General features: G+C 38.3%; 2 protein-coding genes across 2 annotated transcripts; one reads left to right on the top strand and one right to left on the bottom strand.

Annotated features, from left to right (window-relative positions):
• Window positions 1–3,755: 3,755 nt before the first annotated feature.
• LOC134652435 (type 2 phosphatidylinositol 4,5-bisphosphate 4-phosphatase) lies at window positions 3,756–9,315 on the bottom strand. The gene is made up of 4 exons (XM_063507622.1): window positions 9,162–9,315; window positions 8,749–8,924; window positions 5,443–5,652; window positions 3,756–4,074 (listed from the first exon to the last, which is right to left on the bottom strand). Exons 1-4 carry the CDS (start codon window positions 9,202–9,204, stop codon window positions 3,790–3,792), a joined length of 714 nt encoding a protein of 237 aa, XP_063363692.1. The 5' UTR covers window positions 9,205–9,315; the 3' UTR covers window positions 3,756–3,789.
• A 2,957-nt stretch (window positions 9,316–12,272) lies between these two features.
• Window positions 12,273–25,365, top strand: LOC134652269 (U3 small nucleolar RNA-associated protein 4 homolog). The gene is made up of 11 exons (XM_063507441.1): window positions 12,273–12,438; window positions 12,513–12,892; window positions 14,219–14,406; window positions 14,957–15,144; window positions 18,135–18,290; window positions 18,635–18,962; window positions 19,786–19,972; window positions 21,617–21,840; window positions 22,598–22,789; window positions 23,031–23,111; window positions 25,181–25,365. Exons 1-11 carry the CDS (start codon window positions 12,338–12,340, stop codon window positions 25,301–25,303), a joined length of 2,148 nt encoding a protein of 715 aa, XP_063363511.1. The 5' UTR covers window positions 12,273–12,337; the 3' UTR covers window positions 25,304–25,365.
• The last annotated feature ends 249 nt before the right edge of the window (window positions 25,366–25,614 follow it).

Here is a 25,614-nt window from a genome sequence, read left to right as displayed (position 1 = left end):
TTTGCAAGTTTGCCTTTAGGTGTTTCTTCCTGAGTAGTTTGTGATTCAGGTTGCACAGTCTTGATATTTGCGTTGGCCGTTTCATTGCGTTCTGGAACATCGTTTATACTTTTGCTCTTAAACATAATGATATTATTAAATGTTGGTATTTCTTGTTTAGTTTCGCAAGTAGTTGCGTTGATTGTCTTCTTGTGAATCTTTAGCACTTTTCGTTTTAAATATATTATTATAATAAAACGTTGGTAGTCCATCCTGTTTTATTCCGCTAAGATTTGGTTGAGATGTAGCTACGTTTTCATTAACTGGTCTAATATTTCTAGTTCCATGAAAATTATTATTTTTCTTTGGATAATACTTTGGAACATTTCTATTACAGTTAAAGCCACTGCCTGGAACATACTCTGCGGCGTTAGGGTTCAGCTTACTTATTCTAATTTCATCTGTTGCTCTATTTCGGAAAAGCTTCAATGTCTCGTTAGTATCCCTGGTATCGTCTTTTGAGCATGGTCGGGATGCCGGCCAGGTCTGGGCCCGTGCCGCCGTCTCCGGACGCCCCGTGGCCTCTGAAGTAGCTCATCTCATCCTCATTGGGTATTTCATGGCGGATCGGCGGAGGCCGTTCCCCGGCCACTACATGTTAGTCCAGGTCCTTAATCCCTGCCCGGCGCCCGTTCACCTCGCTGAGGTCCTTCAGGAGATCTGCCTTTGTCCGCCAGCCGCTCATTTTGGCACTTATTTACAGATGAAATCCACTTAAGCGTAAAACACTTAATCTTATTCGGCAAGAAATGACTAGAATGCACAGTGTTTTATAGAAGCCAAAAAAGTGACATCCTCATTTTATTGCAAATTACTGAAGTTTAGATCATTACAAATGCGAGACTAAAACTCCCGCGTGTACAATTTGCACCCGGATTTTACGAAAAATGTTAATAATTTGCAAATTATTTTGTAAACTTTCCGTTGTTAGTGCTATTGGATAAACCATTCAAAGACGCAAATTTAGTGGCAATTGTGACTTCTCTAGGTATATTGGTTATAAAGATATTAATGAATTTATTGGTTTTGGTTTTCATTTTTTTTCTTCCATGTTCCGCCGTAGTAGGAGCCCATATTTGTATGACAGCTTCATTTATATGTCTTTTATCCACCCTATTTTTTACAACGAAGCTGAAGACGTATAAATGAAGCTGTCATACAAATATGGGCTCCTACTACGGCGGAACATGGAAGAAAAAAAATAAAAACCAAAAACAATAAATTCATTAATATCTTTGTAACCAATATACCTAGAGATGTCGCAATTGCCTCTAAATTTGCGTCTTCGAACGGTTTATCCAATAGTACTAAACAACGGAAAGTTCATAAAACGATTTGCAATTTTTTTTAAGTTTTTCGTAATATCCGGGTGCCTAAAACACGATTTTTTAAAAATTATTACACAAAAACTACGCAAATTGGACACGCGGGAGTTTTAGTCTCGCATTAAACTTCAGTAATTTGCAATAAAATGAGGATGTCACTTTTTTGGCTTCTATAAAACACTGTGTATTATAACAAATATCTTAACTATACCAAAGATTGATTGTACCAGATGTGTTAAGTTTGAGACGAATTCGTGATTCGAATGTAGATGGCGCCGTACGCCTCCGCTCCGTTCTATAATTATTAAGTGGTAACTTCGGTTGTCAATAGTTGACGTTTAACAATTCTGTTACACAAAACAAATGGCGCCGTACATCGACATATTTTATGCTGTCAAACTCGGAACCATGGTTTTTACACATTTTGGTCACCTACGGCCACATTAATTCTAAGGCCAAGTATTATGAACGGCCACTTCCCCAATGAATCTGTGGTTATACTGTGTTCGTGCCATATTTGGAACATTAGGCAACGGAGTCCTCAACGGATTACTCCATTTCGCTCGTAGGTGTTATATAAGTTTCGTTAAACTAATGCATTGAATTCTGAGATTTGTGAGTATTCTACTCGAATCTATCTGCAACTTAACTGCATCTGTATAATAAGAGAGACAAGACCGCCTGATAAAACGAGAGATGTAGATGGTAATCCATTGCTTATATTTGAGGCTAATATTTATACTTGATACATCAATCACAGGTATTACAACACCTTACAATACATTATTATAGTCTGACACATTAGTCGCATACACCATAGTCTACAACTCTACATACAAACATGTCATTTTTTCGGTGTAGAATAGTCCGGTCAGCCATCACATCACTACAAAACGGGAGTACCTAAAGTCTATTTTTTTATTCGGTAGACTGAAATGACAGTTAATAGTATGAAATGACATTTCATGTTCATACAATTAACTGTCATTTCAGTCTACGGAATAAAAAAATAGACTTTAATGTAGCTAATAGTTAACTTCTTTGAATATTTTAACCTTTTGAACGCGAGTCGACGAAGAAATATACCGTGCCACGGACGCGAGGCGATCGCGAAATTGAACTTTACGGAGTCCCGCGTAAGTCCCTATTGCATTGGCGAAGCTGTCGGCTGTAGCCGTCCATGGCAAGACTTTCCGATGACCACCACAGCCAACTGTGGCCGTCAAAAGGTTAAATACCTCGCCTTTTTATAAAGAACATGATGAAGGCTATGCTATAACTGTAGGTTTTTAGTGCTCCCACATCCTCGATCACAAAGAAAAAAGGCTAATTAGAAGACGCTAACTACCTACGACGCCAATTAAAGCTAGTCTGGTCTGGTTACATATTTCATTTCAATATCTCCAATGAAATAAAAACAATCCGATTCAGTCTATAAGTTACATATATACAAATGTTACACTCACATATTACAATTATAACATTTAATTGCGAGATTATACAGATTAAATTAGCTGTGATATAAGAATTTCAAGTTGAGTTATGAAATGCATACTTATGCCTGATTTTAAAAAGGTATTTGGATCGTTTTGTATGGACTGTATTAGTTTTACACCTAAACTCCAAATAAAAATTCATCACTAACGTACAGAATGGCATTGTTTGTTACAATACAATTTATAATAGACCTATATAATAAACTGTGCAGGCGCAATGAAATATATGAAACACTTCGATCAGCACAAAGATTATATAGTTTACATACTTACAGTTAAATATATGCGTTTTTTATAAAACTATGTATCAAAATCAAGATATTACTATTAATTTACACAACAACCCTGCCTACAACTAAATTTCCGTCATCATAAAAATGTCAACCAATATTATAATAGGTAATCTCAACATATATATCAGTAGCCAATTTTCCTCATGCTTCACTAGAGATTGCCTTAATAAATACTCGCAAGCGATCGGTACAAATGGCATTTTAGACAACGAATAATTTGAAGACTCAACTCATCATTACAACGTAAGAATGCTATATGGAATTAACAAATTCTTATAAAAGATTCCTAGTCATAGGCATAGAGAAAAAAATACATAGATTGCTCACTCCATATATCATCATATCAGTTTTAGTACCAAAAAGACTATTAGCATCTAGCATCGAGTAGCGGAACTATCAGTACTGCTACTTGACAATAGATGTAGCACCGACCGGAAAGTCTTATCTCAACAGCATAAGACTTTCCGGTCGCTGCTACATCTATTGTCAAGTAGCAGTACTGATAGTTCCGCTACTCGATGCTAGATGTAGACACTGAAATTAATAGTCTAACAGATGTATGGAGTGAGCACTCTTGTCTTACTATATTTCTCTATGTCATAGGTTATCACAAATTCATCACGCTCAGTGCGAGTTCTACATGGGGCCCTCGATGGTGCTGACTTTCATGGCAAAGTAGTACACGGCTCGACTGAACAGGACGAAGGCGAGTAGGAAAGCGCCGACGTAGGCTACATATATCCCGGTGCCGTGGCTTTTGGCGGCGGCGAGCGTGCCGAGCGTGACGCCGAGCGCGATGGCGAGCACGATGAGCGCAAGCACGGCGAAGATGCAGCCGCGCAGGCGCGCCATGCGCGGGCCTACCGACGACACCTTACGGCAGTGCGGACATCGCACCGGCGCGTTCTTCAGCAACTGGTACTGAAAACGGATGACAGGCTGGGTAAGTCGGGTTGGTACACAGACCATCCAACCTCTAGACATAGCATAGTCGCGCTACCCCCTCTGCCACACATACGGTAGCGTTACTCCATCTTCGAGTCAATCCCGTGCCGTGATTGGTCCGTGTTTTTGAACGGACTAATCACGGCATGGGATTCGGTCACCTCGTCCCCCCGCACCCCCGTATTTTTGGCAGCATCGGTTTCATGAAAGAATTGGCCTAAGCTCAGTCTAGAGGTTGGATAGTCAGTGGGTTGGTAGGTAAGGATATCAGTTACATTTTCAAACCCTAACCTAAATTGTTACAGTGTTTCAAATTATTCTTTTTATCATGTGAAGATGTAGGTAATAGAGAGCTCGTATTTTTTTGAGTAAGTTGTTCCTATAGGTAAGTCAGGTCAATATTTACCTATGCAAAATGTGATATTTGACCGTTTGATACATTTAGAAAAAAAAACATGTTTTAGGGTTAAATGGATGCCGCGAAGTTCCAGGAGGACTTAGAGGGTTGAAAATTTGTATGAGGTATTTTTCCTCACAGGGCATCATGTGGTAATATTTTCTAACTCAAAGCTTTGGCGGCAATTTTTGGAAGGCTATCCTGTTACACCCTTTGGTTTCGATAAAACTGGTTAAATAAAATTGAAGTCCTGCAAGTTCTTATTAGAGCAGACCAAAATAAACCGGTACATTTGAAACCGGCTTGGAAGCCTTGTATGCAATTATATAAGAAAGTAGGTATGTTTTTGCATAGTTCTATTGAACACCAGTTATAACGTAAACGCTTTAAGTTGATATCATTTAATGACCGCCGTAGCGTGACTGATGAGAGCATGAGAGATTATCTTTTATTGCTCTGAGTCACACTCTGAAATAACATACGTACTTATCCGCAGTATGTATGACTATTTTCCAACTATTAAAGTGCTCACAATTTTCATTTTTTATTTAATATTCCTACTAAGAGAACGTGTTTTCACAACATTACTAATCCACTGCCACCAAATTAAATTACAGGGTTACGTAGTTTTCAATCAGAACCCTGAACTACTTTAGTTAAAGTTAGTTGAGTCACCACTCTCTGACCTGACCACCTAGAAGTTTTGTAAACTACTTAGTTAGTGGCTCTGTGAGCTGTAGACCTCACGATTTCCCAACACACAACTTCGCCATTTTGTAAAAAAAAATCGAAAACTGAATCGACACAAAAATTATATTTAATTTTTGAACGGGCTCACAAAATTTCACGAGAATCGGTTGAGTAATGAGACCTGTAGATGAGGACATCCGGACATACGAAAGTATTTTGTCCAAGTTGAAACGGACACCTTCGCTAACGTCAATTACCAAGAATGTGTCCTGGCAGTGCGCACACACGACGCGGCACATGCCCGGCAGCGTGGGCACGGGCGGCGTGACGGGCGAGGGCGCCAGGTTGATGATGCGCTTGCAGTCTGCGCGCGGGCACGCGATGCGCTGTGATGACGACTTGCATATCAGCAAGCAGTTGCACGGGCATCGCACGTACTTTTTGCCTGGTGGCGCGTTCCTTATAGGCTGCAAGGGCAAAACGTTCGCTATAGATATTTAAGTTACAATATTGAGGAATCAGCAGGTCACGCATTTCACACGGTTGATGAAGAAAAAACAGTTTTGGGTTAAAAAAATGCTTTTTGGGATCATGCATGATTAATGTAGTTTTCTGGGAGTGAGAATATTAGGCACTCGAAAAATGTTATCAATTATATTCTGTTACACATCATAGGTATGTCACAGTCACGTACGTATCTGTTACTACATGAAATAACATAGCTTTCGGTGAATGAAAAAGTGCATACAGTCAGCAGCAATAGTTTCTAAGCGGGCGAGGTGTTCACAATGATCTTGACGCGACTTTATTGTTAAGAGAATAAGAGTGCGTCAAGGTAATTTTGAACACCTCACCCGCTTAGCAACTTCTGCTGCTGACTGCACTACCTAATCCGTTTCAAATACCTACAGCTACAGCTACAGCTCCACTTTTTAAAGTACGGCTTACACCAACTGATTGAAACGGAAAGGCCAGACAGATTATTTATTTGGTCGCGATGTGGGTCAATACCCCGACTTTTAACCGCGCGGATTAAATTTCGTTCAACTGTTCACGAATATTGCCCTTGCGGCGGCAAGTGGAGACTACTCGATATTTGATTCAGTTTAGGTGCACTTACGGTCATATACTTGGTCAAGCAGATCGTGTCAGTAGAAAAAGGCGGCAATTTTGAAAAATGTAGGCGCGAAAGGATATCGTCCCATACAAAATTTGAATTTCGCCCCTTTTTTACTGAGAAGATTTCCTTGACCAGCTATAGCTATGTAGTTAATTGAATTAACATGGTGGAGTATACAAGTTTATGACGGTGAATGTAGTCCAGCGTTAGTTTATGTGGAAACCCGACTTCTGTATTATTTTAGAAACTATATTCCAGGCAGCAAATGAAATATTGGCCGTAAGAACTCCCGAAATTAAATTGTTTGTGTCCGTTGTCCGATTTATTAAATCGGCATGACGAGTATTTGCCACTGTTTCATTGGTTAGGCACTTAACACGTTGCAAGTCCAGTTGCATGCAAATTTACCTTCCTGTTTTTGGGAAAACGCTTGTCTACACAACGACATTTCTTGGTCGCTACACACTTTGTGGTTTGCTAGTTTAACTACTCATAAGGTCGGATTACTGATTACATAAATATTTGTGTTAATAGATTTTTTAAGTTCAGTGACAAAAAAATTACGTGGTCCAGCCAAATAGGTATACGCTTTTCAAATTCTTGTCTAGCTCAAATAGAAACATTTCATTAAAAACATGACTCATTTTTATTCAATACGCGTATCACTGTGACCGAACTTAGAGTGAGTCACTGCCAAGTAAGTATTAAAAGTGTTTGTCAGTAATGTTAGTAAATGGTTAGTAATTATATATTCAACTTGACAACTATGATTGGTTGAAGAATAGTCGACATTATGCTTGGCACATAGTTGTGAAGTTTAAGTCTCATGTTTATAATAACAACTTATTATCATATCTAGTCAGGCCACAGACAACAGTTACAGTTACTAGGCAGCTTTATTGTCAGAACAAAGACTTAATGTACGAATGAACTATATAAAATACACCTTATATATTTTGAAAACTAGTTTATATATTTTGTAAACTCTTCAAAATTTTAGGCATCTAACTTCTTTCCAATGCTTAGGACAAACCAACCTGACTTTACTTTTTGACACCCATTATACGGATTTTAGATGCCTGGTTAAACACACGCTGTCAATTATTAATATACTTTCTTCTTTATCTAAAATCCCATAGTTAGGAGATTATAGGACTATACTTTGTGATTTTTTGCAATGAAGTGGATGGTCACAATGTTTGTCTTCTAATATTGCTGAATACTTCTAAACAGTAAACACCACAAACCAACACTCGAATTAGGGATAATGGCTTAAGTATATGAAGTTTCCAGATTTTTAAAACTGTTAAGCAAAATGTTACCTATATGCCTTTAATATAGCATAATCTTGCTCTTTATGTTTGCTTTACCAAGTTAGTAACTATACGTAATTACCTATAAAAATCATTTGCTTATCAGCTCAAATACGAAGCTGATTGTATTCCAAACTAAAACTTAGTATTTGTAGATAATTACAATGTAACCAATAATTGGTACAAGTATTGCAATTTGTGGTTAATGACCTCAAACATTAATGGCACTATGCATGAATTGATTACTATTCATAAAGTGGCTGAATAGCCTGCTGAGGTGTTGGGCAAAAATGGGAATAGCCACTTCGTAAAAATCATTCCAATTTGTCCCCACCTCATGTATGGCAGTGGGCACATGGGGTGGGGTCAAATGGGTATACACCACTGAATATAATATGTATATCAAATTTGCTGAACTACACTCATAGCAACTAAGAAATTTTACTCAATAATTAATCCCTAAGGATAATGATGGTGTGGAACTTTGTATGGGAGTGTGATTTTTTTTTTAAACTAGTATTAGGAAAAATGTATCAATATTCAAACTTGAATGGAATAGCATAGTATGCTCATAAATGTTTATAAATATGAAGTCACCTCTCAGGGAATCAATTGGAGAAGTATAGTTTTTTTAAATATCATTATTTTGGTGAAGTAAATAGGGAAATGGAAATCCGTGATCTCTGCCTACGCCTCTGGGAAATAGGTGTGATTATATTATGTATGTATGTATGTATGTAAATAGGGAAAACACTTCAGCTGTTGTTGTAATCCATGATGTAACATAATACGAAAAGAACACTGGTTTAAAAGTAGGGTGACAGACAGTATTATTTACTTACTGTTTAACAAGATTAAGATAATGAAGACTTACACTACACTACACTGAAGGTTCTAAAAGATAAATAATTTGTCTTTTTGGGGTTGTCGGCTATATATATAAATTGGAGACAGATACTTCTATCTGCTAGCAAATTGAGATGATTGAGAGAGAGATTAGATATGAATGGAGATTGCAAGTGTCCGATAATAATGTAGTTAGGTTAAAGATTCTGCAAAGCATTATTCAGTGTATTTTCAGAAGTATTAAAGTAAATAAGTAGTGTTAACTGTTAATAGTGCAGTAGTACCGTGGCTTCGTTGCACGCGACGCATTTCACGACGTGTTGCTCCCGCTTCCCGGATATATCGATTAACGCCTGGCATACGCGGCACGTCACCAAGGGCATTCCCGCTTGCTGGTAAGGCGGAGGGAGCTCGTCGGGACCGATCGGCGATATCGTGCTCACCACATTCACCTCCTCCTCTGTCAAGCAAGCATAGCATACTTACGTCAAGAAAAACAAACACGTAACCACATACTACCGGCTCTTCCAATAACAGGAATAATCATTACACAATCTTCACAGTTCACTTGATAATTTACGCGATGTTAACGACCCAAAATAAGCCGATTGCATTGTTTAGCAACAAAAAATATACAAATGGTTTTTAGTTGAATCATCAGCTGTCAAAACAATAAAATCATTTTTTATCCGCTTACCATCCCCTAATAGGGGTTGATTTTCACTTTGGCCGTCACCCATTTTATAAACTGCAAATTTAACAACACTGATTAGACTTTGATAACACGGTTATTTCTATTTTTTTGAAGAAACACCTGCGACTTTAACAATGGAGAAATCAATTTTTTTATTGAAGGCTCGGGCTGCCATAGGCAATAAATAGGATTACAAAACTTATCAAGACCCGTTTTATTATTTCTATGGCAACATTAAAGCTTTACAAAGCTTGTTACACATCTTGAATTGTGAACGTGGAAACGTTTTTGTATATCTTTTTTTATTATTATTTCACATTGCATGTAATAATGTCTCAAATAAGAATTTAAGTTTCACCATTCTAGATTAACATAAAGAATAATGACATAAGACTATGAACTCTAACTACTAGAATTAAAGTTAAGTTTTACTAACGTACCTACATAATTATCTTTAATCGAATCTAATTTAATTGAATCATTTTTACAAGCAAGCAGTAACATCAATAAATAGGTGTCTCGTTTAATATAATCCGACTAAATTACATTTCAGCAACACCTCCATATTTCACAAAATAAATCAAGACATTATCCAACCCATATATTCTCGACGTATATTATATCAAAGACGCCTGTACCTAATATAAACCGACCAAGTAACGAATTAGCTATACCATCATATTTAACAAACTAATTTATGACGTTTTGCAACCTTCTTATTTTGGCAAATATATTCCGACACAGCCGAGTGGTATTCTATCTGTCCAATCTCGGTCCAATGTGTATTTGCGTCTCACATTTTGCTTAATGAGAGAGTGAGACGCAATGCATATTGGACAAAGATCTTAAACAAGTAGAATACCACCTCTTTCATTTGATAAACATAAAGAATAATGACAAAAGACTATGAACTCTAACTACTAGAATTAAAGTTGAGTTTTACTAACGTACATAATTATCTTTAATGTATTTTGACTGATTCTATTCCAATTTGACAGAAGCCCTGCCGTATTTATGGTCAACAAGGTCTACTGGCCTTAAAATTGTGTATGAAATTACAAGCAAATATCAGCTTAAAGAATGATAGTGTTAACGTTAGTTTGGTAACGTTAGTTTATAATGTGAATATTGTGAATTGGGTAATGTTAACAAGCCCTGCAATAAAAAGTAAAATTACCGGTAAAATTAACGTTAACTAGCTAACGTTATTATAATAATGTTAAGTTATCAAGTATCGTTACCATTTACTACCGGTAATAAGGTATTTTTATGATTTTAACGTTAAGTAACGTTACTTTATAATATGAATTGGTAACGTTAACAAGCCCTGCTTCAAAATATTGACTTCTTGGGCTCATTTTACTCAGAATCATTTGTACATTCACGCCTCATACATAAAAAATGTGTCCAAAAATTTCCTTTCCTGATCGTCACATTCTTGTATGAATTTTTTTTTATTTGTATGAACGTGACGCACTGGAAAAAAAATTTTTCATACAAAATTTTGGGACACATTTTTTCATGTATGAGGCGTGAATGTACAAATGATTCTAAGTAAAATGAGCCCAAGAAGTCAATATTTTGAAGACATGAATGAAATGTACACTTTTTTTGGAAAACGCTCATTGCTGGCCACATACGTAACGATAAATCGTTGCGATAAAACTGTACAGTCCGACTGTGCAGATAAATCGAACCGTGTGTATGACAAATCGTACGATAAATCGTTGATCGGTGGCAGTTGCAAATTATATTAGAAAAATCGTTGTCGATGCGTTTGCACAGTTTTATCGTTGCGTGTGGATGGCGATCGGTCATTTCGGCAGTACTTCATGTAGCTTGCTTGTGTGCGCATGTTCGTTCCTCAAGTAAATAATGAAAAATATAAAAATGAATCCATATTTCTCTTGGTCACGGCATCACGCGTGAACGGCTGGACCAATTTCGCTAATTCTTTTTGTCTTAAAATTGGTCAAGCAGATCTTGTCAGTAGAAAAAGGCGGCAAATTTGAAAAATGTAGGCGCAAAGGGACTTCGTCTCATAGAAAATTTGAATTTCGCGCCTTTTTCTACTGAATAGATTTGCTTTACTGTCTATATGTTAGTTATTGTCAGGAGAAGTTTCTTATAACAGAAAAAAAAATAAGAAAGTTGCGCGGAACATTAGAAAATTTAAGAAAACTTAACTACCATATTAACTTTCATGACATGGATAACATGTTTCTTGCGTGAGCTTCTGCGGAGAACTGACGATCGACGCCGATATCGGAGGCGTGTGGAGGCACTAGGAACGTTCGATTTATCTGCACAGTCGGACTGCACAGTTTAATCGCTACGATTTATAGTTACGTGTGTAGCCGGCATTAGATTCCAAAAAAGTAAGAGAATGTAGCCACTGCAATAATTTGATTGTAAAATAGTAAATTCCTTTGTATAAATAAACACGCTAAGATAATTTATTTATTGGTAATTTTACTCCTACGATTTAAAAAAGTACTTTTATTTACTTATTTTTACATAAATACATGGCGCGCTAGTAAAAAGTGGCAACATTGTCATACTTTTTTTGGAATCTAATCTAATTACCACAGACTAATAAGAGATACTACGTATCTATAGCTGGTCAACCAAATCTTGTCAGTAAATAGGAACCAAAAAACTATATTCATCCTTTTCTTTTGGGTGCTAGTACTAGTGTAAGACAAAGATAGTATGAATCTCTCTGTCTATGTTTGAAATGGAACAGTCCTTTGACACACTATAATTACGACTCGGAGTTTAGCTAAAAAGAAAGAACTAATTTTTGACTAAATTTAAAATTATTTATGAAATAAAACTATTTAGACGGATTATATCGTGTATAATGTATTTAAAATACATCCCGATCCGACGTTTCGAACCCTTTACAGCGTTCGTAATCAACGGGTGTCACCCATCTAAATATTTTTATTTCATGAATAGCTATCGCGGTAACCAAAGACGATATTAAATAAAAATAAAAATAAAAATCTGTTAATATTTTTTTTACAAAATATCGATAGTGACACGCTTTACAAATGCTTACCTCGGCTGTCAATGTCATTAATGTGTCAGAATCATGCTCATTGTATGCTCATTGTGAAAGCATGTGAATATTTTTGTGTTGTGGTTATAAACAATTATATCAGCGTAATATTATAATGGCCAGCAACGTGCATAGGGTTCGATATTATAAATCTAAGCCTGAACCAATTAGCTGTGTTTCTTTTAATAAGACCAAGAAACTACTTGCTCTTGCAAGGTAAGTTTTTCTTCTTTTGAACAATCACAGGCATGCGCGCGTTATTTATTATTAATTGACTTTAAACATTTCAGAGTTGATGCATCTATTGAGGTATGGGATTTGAAGTTTACGCCTTATTTGGTTAAGTTTATTCCTGGCGTGGAAAATGGATCAATTGAAGCATTGTGTTGGGTGGAGAACCGGCTGTTATCGACGGGCCTGGTTGGCTCGCTAGTCGAGTGGGATTTGGAGAAACTAGTGGTTAAGAACTCAGTACTACTCACTGGTTATGCAGCATGGTGCCTTGATCTGAATCCTGCCAACACTATGATAGCGGTGGGGACAGAACAAGGGTATATCAATTTATTCAATGTAGTATGTGGTGATATCGTTTATGCTAAGCTATTTGACAAGCAAGAGGGGAGGATTATGTGCTGTAAATTTGATAAAACTGGAAATTTTCTCATAACAGGTAATGTACAACTTTCTGTAATATCTTATTTCTTTTAGTAGTTCAGAAGTTATTTGCAACATTGTAATGGTAATTAGCCATTTGTATTAAAACAAAAACATGGACCAGATTAGTTCATAATAAGGAAGAGTGGAGAAGATTAGGGGAGGCCTTTGACTGAAGACACACAGAATCAGTTACCATAGTAAATTAAGGAAAACTGTAGATATAATAAAAAAAAAAATGTATTCTGAAATAAGGCTATAAATAAATAAATAAATAAATTGTAATTAGCCATTATTATTGAATTTATTATACAGGGTGTCCCAAGAAGTAGTGATATACTGAAGCTGGGAGGTAGAGGACCTAGAGGGCTATCTGAATCACCCCTATGTATGTTCCGCGATTTTTCGTATTTTCGGAGTTATGATTTTTTTTAATTTTTCACCTATCGCCGAGTACGAAGAGATTTTTATTTATGGTGACGTGAATGATTGCAGTAGATGCTTGATTTTTTTTGTGTGCTAAGCTGATAGATAGGCCAATTCAGTATGGTAACATTTACTATCGTTAGATCTCTGAATGGAATTAAAAAAAAATTAATGCCAAGAAAGATAAAATTACCCAGTATGTTTTATTTTTCTAAGCACCCTTGAAGTTGTGAACATACTGGGTAATTTTATCTTTCTTGTCATTTTTTTTTTTTTAATTCCATTCAAAGATCTAACGATAGTAAATGTTACCGCACTGAATTGGCCTATCTATCAGCGTAGCGCACAAAAAAAATCAAGCATCTACCGCAATAATTCACGTCACCATAAATAAAAATCTCATCGTACTCGGCGGTAGGTGAACAATTAAAAAAAATCATAACTCCGAAAATACGAAAAATCGCGGAACATACATGGGGGTGATTCAGATAGCCCTCTAGGTCCTCTACCTCCCAGCCTCAGTATATCACTACTTCTTGGGACACCCTGTATATTAATTTGGTTTAACAACTTTAGTGTCAACTCATCCTTTGTCGCAGGTCTCCTGCATGGCTTTCCATTTGTTTCTTTGTTTTGCTTTTTGCATCCATTTACCTCCTCCGATTTTTGTTAAAACATTCAACCATCCAAACTTGTGTGGACAACTTTTTCTTATGTTATATCTAGTTCACCACTCTACAAGTTCCTTTGTCCACTTATCCAGGGTTTCTCTCAGCATATGGCCTGTCTCCATTTTTTGTTTTTTTATTATTTTAGTTAATGTTTTTGTTTTTGAAAAACAAAAACACACTGTCTTAACTACTACTTTACCGTCATATTAACTTAGAATTCACGGTGAGCCATAATATGTTTTCAGGTTCTCTTAATTCTATTAGAGTATGGAACACAGATACTGGTCACGCAATCACCAAAATGTCTGTTAGTGGCTCAAAGAGATGCAACGATGTCATTATCTGGTCCCTAGCAGTTTTATCTGACAACATTATAGTATCCGGTGACAGTCTGGGCAGGCTTACCTTCTGGGATAGTGCACTTGGTGATCAGGTATGTAAATCCTTCCTATCCAATGGTATGATATAATATAATTATAGTACTGTTTTGTATTGTATGCTGAAATTGCTTAATGGATGAGTTAGATAGAACTACTAGAAATTAAGGATGGTCCTTTAGATATATTGAAGTATTAAAATACACAGGTACTTAAACATGTGTTTAGTTAGCAACATCTAAACCTGAGGCCCTATCCTAAAAAAACTATTTTTTTTTATTTGCCTCTATTGCACAAATGGCAGATAACACAATTTCATTTTTCACAGTAGGCCCTTTGAAATCTTTCTTTAAATGGAATAAAATAATGCAGAAACATTTTATTCAGTTCAAATTACCAGTACAGAAAAAATCTCAATATTGACTTGTCAGTATGTACTAAATAAACTAAAAAATGTGGCTTTCCATTTTTCTGTGGAAATTTCAGATGGAAACATCCTTATTGCACTTGAAGTATAAGGACCCTTCCGTGATAGAAAGTCACAAATTGTTATTGTGTACAGAAATTCACTGGTTTAGTCCCATAATCTATTTACTAAATTTTCAGATTGAATCATACAATACACACAAAGCTGATATACTGGCGATTGCAGTGAGTGAGAATGAGGAGCAGATTTATTGCAGTGGAGTAGATCCCATGATCATGACGTACCAGAAGGTTGAGAAGAACTGCGGCGGAGAAGCCCTGCAATGGATGAAAAATGTTCATCGCAACATACACATGCATGATGTTAGGTATAAGATTAAAAAAAAACATAGTCTATAGTAATTGGGATCCTTTCCCTGACTAAACTCAAAAGTATAGTCTCGCAACTTGGCTTGTACAGTCGACTCCAAAGAGATGTATTCACTTTTTCACTTTATTACAATGCAGTAAGGTTTAAAAGTGGATATATCTCCTTGGAGTCGACCGTACATAGTATATATAGGTAAAGAAAAGAAAACTGGAAACGACTTAAATTTACACATATAATAGCCTCCCAGGCTTAAGTAATTTCAAAATTATTGCACCATCCAGTAGAAAACATGAAATTTGGCAGGCATGTATTTTCACATGATCATTTTATTTTATTGTAGGTAGGAAAATAAATGGAAGTGGAAACATGTGTTCAAGTCATTGACATATATATATCTCAGGACTAGCCTTACGCGCAATAAGAAAGGAGCATGAATGGGGCCAGTACAGCGGTGTGAAAACGCTGCAACGCGATTGGTCGCAACTAGTTGCGTTAGACTACACGATTGGCTCCAATTCGTGAGTGACACCGCTAGATTGCCAAATATCGTGATACATAGATGCAGCCCCTTCGGGTCGCAAATTCCAAACTGCACTTGTGAACATATCAGTCGGACTAAAACGGTAAAATATCTTGGCGTTACATTTGACGAAAAGCTTGACTTTCAACAACACATACAACTCACTGCCAATCGTATACGTAAATTAATATATATATTTAAGAACCTGCGCAATTCCGCTGATAAAAAGCTTCTTAGCACTGTTTATGTTAGTATCTGCCAACCGATTTTGTCTTATTGCATAACTGCTTGGGGTGGGGCGGCTAAAACAGCTATGATTATGTTAGAAAGAGCTCAACGTGCTGTACTAAAAGTTATTCTTAAGAAGCCAGTCTTGTACCCAACGAAGCAAGTGTATGGGGATTTGGAGGTACTGAACGTTCGTAGTTTGTTTATTATGCGGGTAGTGATGAACGAACACGCTAGAGTTCTTGAATCGCCAGATCTCTCGGCTATGATGCAAAAACGAAAGTATAAAATTCCCATTCCAACAGTTAAAACAGCATTCGCTAAAAGATTTATAGTATATCTCCAACCGTACATCTACAACAAAGTAAGTGCAACCGTTAGTTTTAAAGATTGTTCAATCGCAGAACTAAAACGCAAACTCAAAACATGGCTAAATTATACCCCGGCCGGCGAGAGCAAAAATGCGTCTGCTCCTAGTGCTTAATTAAATATCGACTATTCTATCGACATATGGATGTCGATAGAATAGTCGACTTTTAATTAAGCACAATTTTTTTTTTTAACTGAGCCATTAGTATTTGTTATTTATTTCAACTTGATACCTCCACGCGTTTCTAAGAATAACCCTAAAACAATTTTAAACTGAATAAATACAAACACTTGGTTTTAATTTTGTTTACAACAATAATTAATACTTCTGCATATCATAACGGTGGTCCAGTACATCGTGTTGTTTTTATCGACATCGACCAAAGTGTGTGTCCTCGCACTATTAAGCTGTCAACGCATTTTTGCTCTCGCCGGCCGGGGTATGCTAAATACGCAGAGATGTGAAAAATACTTTATAAAAAGTATTTAAATACAAAATACAAATACTTCCTTGATATACTATTTCAAATACAAAATACAAAATAGTTTTTGAATTTGTATTTAAAATACAAAATACGAAATAGGTATTTTCAAAATACTTTTTAAAAATACAAATACTTTGCGATAAAAGGTACTCTGAATAGTGAATACCTAGTCTGAATTAAAAAGTATTACTCAGAATATCCGAATTGAAAAGACTCTCTTTATTCTTTGAAAACAGTGTGTCAATCAGTCCTCTATCTAAAGTGCAAATTTCTAGTTGTTTACTCATATTAACCGGAAGGATGGATCCGATGGATGATGGTTTATAACGGACAATTTTTAAAAGCATTAATTTAGATTTGTTATGTCTTACAGCTAGTATAATGCCTCTCGTTAGTGTGATAAAAACGTCTCGTTTGTGTTTCATCAGGGCAGAAAAGTTTGTTCTCCTCTCGTACCTTGAAACCCTCGTAACACTCAAGATTCCCCTTTTTTAACCACTCGCTACACTTGTGATCATGTGTGACGTTACTAAACAGATTCAACAGTTCCATGTTAAAAGAATGAGAGAGTTGCCAGGATTGTAAGATCAGAAGAGGTTGTAACTCCTACCTACATTACCTACTATAAAGTATTTTGTATTTTGAAAATAGAAAATAGGTCACAAAAACTATTTCAAATAAAATACAAAATAGTTTTCTTCAAAAGGTATTTAAATACAAAATACAAAATAGGTATTTTGCATTTTGTATTTGCATTTTAAATACAAGTATTTCAAATAAGTCACATCTCTGTAAATACGCTATCTTACGAGGAGATAGAAGAAATACCTAGCATAAACACATGGACTAGTTTATTCACCTATACACAAACATAACATACATTCAAACAAACTCGCCCCCTTCACTTGCACACACACGCACTTACACACCTTAGTAAGCTCAAAATGTAAATAAATATTTAACTTCATAGATTATATTAATATTATTTGTAATTTTTTAAATAAGTTTCGTTTTAATAAGTATGACCTGCAATAATCTAAGCCTGATTGTGTTAACTACGCGCTACATGTCGTTTGAATACTCGTAACTGTGTCGGCTACCTACGGGACAGGCACTGCCTAGTGTAGGAACCATGTATAATTTGTTCTTGGTTTATGTTATTCGAGTACTTGCTTATCCTCTTTGTTTAATACTTATGCTCAATATCAAATATGTACTGAAATAAAGATATACTTTACTTTTGAACTAGTACTATTTTTAGTGCACGTAAGGCCCGTCCTGAGATATTAGTCAATGGTTCAAGTAGTTTGTTTTGTGTGGTTGTGTTTCTCTTCCTCCAAACGTATGTACACTTCGTAATTTTTTACACTTTGTTTCTGGTTTCAGGGCTTTAGTAATGAATGAAGACACCTTGATTTCGGTTGGCAATGATGGGTACCTGTCTTTATCAAGATTTCCTCCCAAATGGGTTAAGAGAGTACCTCCCATGATACCAGGGCCTAGGTCGTCACTTGCAGTTCAGAAAAAACTATTACTCTTAAGGTATAAGAAAATTTTACATGTATACTTGTATTTACAGGAGCAGAGCAGTTTTCGCCCCCAAAAACCCCCATATAGCAAACTTCATATATAAATAAAGTTTCATTCTATGGAACTTGCTAACTAAGTAAACAAAAGTCACTAGTAAATTCATATTTTTTGACATTTTCAATATAGGGGCTTGAATGTTTACATAGTTAGCAAGTTTCATAGAATGACGCTTTATACAAAAATTGCTTGTTTAAAGGTATAAGATTGAAATGCATATAGGATGAGATTACCTATGTAGTAAATGTATTCAATCACATTTTCAGTTTACGTATTTGTAATACTTTTCTTTATTCCAGGTACAGCAAACACTTAGAAGTTTGGAGATTAGGTTCTCCTGCACTTAACGAACAAGGCCAAGTGATATTCTCAAATAACAGGGAACAACAAACTGCGGTAACTAACGGTGAAACCAAGCTGGAAGTAGATTCCACCGAGGCAATTAATAAAGCGATCCAGTTAGTAAACAGCAACAGGATGACTTTGAAAATAGGGCAGAATCCAGTCAAGCTAGTAGCTATTCAAGCTAAGAAGAAGAAAACTATAAGATGCTGTGAAATATCCCCGTCAGGCGAGATTATAGTTTATGGCACGGATAGTGACATAAGGATGTTAAAGTTGGAAAATGTGAGTATCTTTTAATTCTATCACTAACATTTACTAACACCCTATTTACATAAATGATTTCTTTTTAAATATTGTAAAAGAGCCTATACATTTTCAGATAGAAATATGTAAAGCAATAATTTATCTGATTTAATTGTATGTGATTATTCAAGCCAGTAATAACCATTAGTTTTTCTTAATTAGCTCTTTTTCGTGTGTTGGAATAAGCACGATTTTCGCTTGGCTAAATTAGATCGCACTTGTTCCTGCCCTGCGTACGTTTGGTAAAAAACCGGCCAAGTGCGAGTCGGACTCGCGCACGGAGGGTTCCGCACCACCACCAAAAAATAGAGCAAAACAAGCAAAAAAAAGGTTACCCATCCAAGTACTGACCCCGCCCGACGTTGCTTAACTTCGGTCAAAAATCACGTTTGTTGTATGGGAGCCCCACTTAAATCTTTATTTTATTCTGTTTTTAGTATTTGTTGTTATAGCGGCAACAGAAATACATCATCTGTGAAAATTTCAACTGTCTAGCTATCACGGTTCGTGAGATACAGCCTGGTGACAGACGGACGGACGGACGGACGGACAGCGGAGTCTTAGTAATAGGGTCCCGTTTTTACCCTTTGGGTACGGAACCCTAAAAAAGATAGAAGAATTGTATTTTTTATACAACGAATCCATGTTACGTAAAAAAATACGTAAGCTACGCAACGATTAAAGTTTTTTTTCACGTTTGTGCATGTAACCTTTTACTAAAAAGAATATTCTTAACTGTTAATGTTAAGATGTCTTAACTGTAGTAAGTAACAGTAATATTTACAATTGGTCTCCCCAACAGCACGACGACGAGTCAAGTACATCTCTAACCAAAATGGTCATCACCGGCGTGACATTACCCTGCAACCGCATTGTGTTCGCGGAGGACTCTCGGAGCATGGTGGTGCACAGCGAGGGCGCGCTCCAGGTGCTGCAGGTGGACCCCGGCGCGGGCGCCACCGTCATACAGACCATTAGGACCAACAAACGTGAGTGAGCCGATCCATTCTGGTGATAAAATGGTCAACACCAGCGTGACATTACCCTGCAACCGCATTGTGTTCGCGGAGGACTCTCGGAGCATGGTGGTGCACAGCGAGGGCGCGCTCCAGGTGCTGCAGGTGGACCCCGGCGCGGGCGCCACCGTCATACAGACCATTAGGACCAACAAACGTGAGTGAGCCGATCCATTCTGGTGATAAAATGGTCATCACCGGCGTGACATTACCCTGCAACCGCATTGTGTTCGCGGAGGACTCTCGGAGCATGGTGGTGCACAGCGAGGGCGCGCTCCAGGTGCTGCAGGTGGACCCCGGCGCGGGCGCCACCGTCATACAGACCATTAGGACCAACAAACGTGAGTGAGCCGATCCATTCTGGTGATAAAATGGTCATCACCGGCGTGACATTACCCTGCAACCGCATTGTGTTCGCGGAGGACTCTCGGAGCATGGTGGTGCACAGCGAGGACGCGCTGCAGGTGCTGCAGGTGGACCCCGGCGCGGGCGCCACCGTCATACAGACCATTAGGACCAACAAACGTGAGTGAGCCGATCCATTCTGGTGATAAAATGGTCATCACCAGCGTGACATTACCCTGCAACCGTATTGTGTTCGCGGAGGACTCTCGGAGCATGGTGGTGCACAGCGAGGGCGCGCTGCAGGTGCTGCAGGTGGACCCCGGCGCGGGCGCCACCGTCATACAGACCATTAGGACCAACAAACGTGAGTGAGCCGATCCATTCTGGTGATAAAATGGTCATCACCAGCGTGACATTACCCTGCAACCGCATTGTGTTCGCGGAGGACTCTCGGAGCATGGTGGTGCACAGTGAGGGCGCGCTGCAGGTGCTGCAGGTGGACCCCGGCGCGGGCGCCACCGTCATACAGACCATTAGGACCAACAAACGTGAGTGATAGGTTTGTGCCTGCTCGTTCACTACAGAGAGCGCTCCGCTCTCGGTCAATCGGTCGAACGAACTAGTTCGCTCTTTTAGTTCCTTTAGTTCAGTTCGGTCGTTGAACTTGTTGAGAGCCGGGAATTAATAGGAATCGGTTTTACACTTGATTTTGTCCAAATCTTTGGTAACTAAATATAATTCAATTTGTACGATATGATTAGGTCGATATTAAACATTAAAACACCTTAACACAATAAAAAAATTAAAATATGTATTTAGAAACATATTTGATTTTCCTTCAAACTTTTCGGGATTTGGCGTGTCACGTGATTCTTTCATCTCGTTCGCACTTGTGCCAGCGACATTGTGAACCGTTTCGTTCCGACCGTTTTCTGTTTCACTCAGTCAAGCGCTCTCCGATCCCACTGAACTAAAGGACCTAAAGACCGATTAAGAGCGCGCAAAAAGATTTAGTTCCTTTCGGTCCTTCACGGGATTTCATTCTTACATTTCTTAGTTCGCGACCGACACAAGCCTAGTGAGTGAGCCCTCTAACATATATATTCAAAAACGGCGACAAGAATGCAATCATCGCCACCTTGTGAGTGAAACTTATCTAGTGAATCTTTCATCCTAAATACGCCCCATTACTGAACACATGTATCTTATGGTACAAGAGATGTTCTTTGTGTTATCACCATTTTTGCACTGACAAAAGTTTTCACCTTACAGATCTGAAAACGGGTTCTATTTTACATCTGCTAATATCGAAGAAGACTCCTTCAAAGAGGATATACCTCGTCGCCGCGGACACAGAGGGCGCCATCGCTATTTGGAGTGTCACAGGACAGAAGTGGGAGCATTACGCCACGCTGCCGACGTATAACTGCGTGCCGTCCGCTATAGCCTTCGACACGGATAAGGAGAGCTTGGTCATTACTTATGTGGATCAAAAGGTACAGTTTTAAATTTAAAAGTACTCTTTAACTAATGCTATTCTTATACGACAGTATACCTAGGTACCCGTCTGGAGCCACACGGGACGGAAGTGGGTGCATTAGGCCTGAGATACACTTGTGAGTTTTACTTATGTAAGTAGGAACAAAGCTATTTGTTAGAAAGATAACGATATTCATCTCTCATTCTGCAGTATAGTTGTGTCCCTACTTACGTAAGTAAAATTTACAAGTGTATCTTGGGCCTTACGCTACGCTGCCGACGACGTATATGCGTGTCGGGACAAGGAAAGCTTAGTCATCACTTATGTTGACCAGTTACCTACTGTTTTAACAGATCGAAGGTATGGAATGGACGACGACTAATTAACCTTTTGGACGCCAATGACCGATATATACGCACCGCAGGTCCAACGCCAAAGACGTATTAATCGGTCATAGACCACAGAGCAACATAAACCTAGGTGCATATGCATAAAGTTCAATTTCAGTTTTGACACTTCGGTGACGTGGCGTCTGAGAGACAGCTTTTGTGTTTGACGCGGCATCGAAAAGGTTAAGAGATGAAAACAGTAAAAAAATTGGAACTTTCTATTCCGTGCATTAGTTAGGTACATTTATATCGCAGTGCCAATGGGCGCGGGCGGTAGTGAGCGCGCGGCGCGATTTGGCTTGTTTCACTACAACTTGTAAGATGCGTCCCGGCTCTAGTCTACTTTAGTACATCAAACTATATTGAATTATCTTGTAATTACAGTTAATGGAGTACAAATTGGCCGAGAAGAAATTCGAAGAGTGGCCGCGCTACGGGCTGCCTGCGACGTGGTACGAGCGGGAATCTGCCATCCAGAGTATTACGGCGCATCCCACAAGGAACGCGCTCGTTTTCCAAGACGACACCTCGCTCTGGGTGATGGACAGACCGTCCACGGACGCTGAGGTAGGTAGCTAATTATAGTTGGAAATTTCTGACGTGATTTTTTGGACTTAAACTCCTAATCTGTAAAAAAAAGGCCTTGTTTCCTTTATGCAGCGCTTACTATTGCTACTGACTGAATGGGAACGACACCGTTTAAAAAGCAATTTTACCATTCTGCATTTATATGGTTCAAATTAATATGAACTCAAATGATTTTTCATTCATCATGAAATGCTCATTCAAATTTAAATTCAAAATGCAATTTTTTCAGATGCTCGATGGGCCTGAAGCGAAAAAAGATCGCAAAGAGAAGAAAGTACAAAAGGCGGCGCTAAAAGTTATTCCAATCAAGGTACCTACATATTTATAACAAGACATTATAACAGCAAAGGGCTTTGGTAAGGGCCATAGAAGGTAGCATCCTATAGAAGTGGTCTACGCGTGCCTCCGTGAGGGACAAAACATACGCAATGCGACGCTATGATTGGTCGAATTTATTTGTTATGGTGGGCAACAAACAAATTCGACCAATCATCATGCTAATTTACGGTGGGGAATAAAAAAAAAAGTGAGACAGTGACAAGGACAAACAATAATAGCGCTTTCGCTGTTACTCCTACATAAGTCTATCCCGTTCTGTCAGTTATCCCCACCACTCATGCCCAATCCAGTTTAATGCTAAATTCTTGGTAAGGCTAAATTTGTGTGATTAACGCAGATATTTGTTCCTGAGTCTTGGGTGTTTTCTATGTATTTGTATATTATATATATCGTTGTCTGAGTACCCACAACACAAGCCTTCTTGAGCTTACTGTAGGACTTAGTCAATCTGTGTAAGAATGTCCTATAATATTTATTTATTTATTTTATAACAATATATTAGTATCATATCACAAGGGGTTATAAGAATTAAGAATGTTTTGCTAGTTGCCACTTTTTTATATTAAATAGGTGGCAAACAAGAGTACAGTCTGCTTTATGAATTACGCTCACAGCGCTCACAGCACGCTCACGATCAGGCCGATTCACGCTCATAGCGCTTACATGAGACATCGTGACGTCAATGGACGGCGCTCACGGTGCTCACACTCCCAGGCGTAAGCAACTTGAGCGCAAACGTCAAGGTGACGTTTGACAATGACAGGATATGCGCGAAAAAAAAATCTGTTGGCTAACTGATTCGGACCGGGAGCCAGCACTGTAAGCGGTGTGAGCGTGATTCGGAATATGGTTCATGAGATACAGCCTGGTGACCGACAGACGGACAGCGAAGTCTTAGTAATAGGGTCCCATACGGAGGCTCAAAAAGCCTGTACATTTTTCCATCTTGCAGTGGCAATCAAAGTGTCCGAATAAAAATACGTTTTCACACCTCCTATTCAGAAAAGAGCTTTTTCTTCCCTGCTAGGAGGGATCAAAGTGGCACTTTTCCTCCCTGCTCGGAGGGATCAAAGTAACACTTTTCTGTTCAAGCACACTATTTTTAGGGTTCCGTACCCAAAGGGTAAAAACGGGACCCTATTACTAAGACTCCGCTGTCCGTCCGTCCGTCCGTCCGTCCGTCCGTCTTTCACCAGGCTGTATCTCACGAACCGTGATAGCTAGACAGTTGAAATTTTCACAGATGATGTATGATGTTGATGGTGCGGAACCCTCCGTGCGCGAGTCCGACTCGCACTTGGCCGGTTTTTTAAATTTTATTGCACATTATTTTTTTAGCTTAACTAATCTGTTTAAGCATCAGATTGTGTCAACACTAAGATTTTTTTATTTTCCTCATAGTTGATGTGAAAAGCAGTAGGTATGTGTCACACGGTATCAAAATTATTTCGTCTTGGGCGTTAACACTTGAATCCCTCATTACGCTCAGGGTAATTATTTTTTTAGCTTAAATAATCTGTTTAAGCATCAGATTGTGTCAACACTAAGATTTTTTTATTTTCCTCATAGTTGATGTGAAAAGCAGTATGTGTCACACGGTATCAAAATTATCTCGTCTTGGGCGTTAACACTTGAATCCCTCTTTAGGCTCAAGATTCTACAATAGAATCCCTCACTACGTTCGGGATTGTATTGTAGAATCCATCGCTTCATTCAGGATTCAATGTATGCCCTTGACGGAAATCACTGACAATCCAACCTCTAGACTGAGCTTAGGCCAATTATTTCATGAAACCGATGCTGCCAAAAATACGGGGGTGCGGGGGGACGAGGTGAGCGAATCCCGTGCCGTGATTGGTCCGTTCAAAGACACGGACCAATCACGGCACGGGATTGACTCGAAGATGGAGTAACGCTACCGTAAGTGTGGCAGAGGGGGTAGCGCGACTATGCTATGTCTAGAGGTTGGATTGACTGTGACGGAAATATATCATTTTGATCCCTTGTAACACAAACTACTATTAATATTTTCTGTTTTAGTACCTGGCCGGTTTCCACTGGCTGGGCGAGTCAGAAGCGGTGGCAATAGAGGTGCTCCCGGAGAGCATCGTGGCCCAGCTCCCGGCCACTGCCGTCAAGACGAGGAACTTCAACGTCGGGTGACTTGCTTCATGTTAGTACACACTTTCTTTAAGGACAATTCGAAATAAAAATCAGATATCTAATGTCTTTTTTATTTCAGTTGGTACATTGGGGGTCCCGTTGTTTCCCATAAAGTTTTAAGTCATAATGTATTGTATGCCATATTATCATTAGTCATAAAACTGAAACCGTTAACATTTCAGGATTTTCGTTAGGTTATCCTATAGATAGGTTAGGTTAGGTTTGTTTTATGGCAATCCTGAAAAGTGACGCGTTTCTGAACCAAATGAATTATGACTTAACGAAAATTCGGGCAAACAATATATTATGAC

Source organism: Cydia amplana, chromosome 11 (genome assembly GCF_948474715.1).
Source record: "Cydia amplana chromosome 11, ilCydAmpl1.1, whole genome shotgun sequence".
Lineage (NCBI taxonomy): Eukaryota > Metazoa > Arthropoda > Insecta > Lepidoptera > Tortricidae > Cydia > Cydia amplana.
Note: the sequence above shows the minus strand (reverse complement) of the source record. Positions and strands in the feature narration are given on the sequence as shown.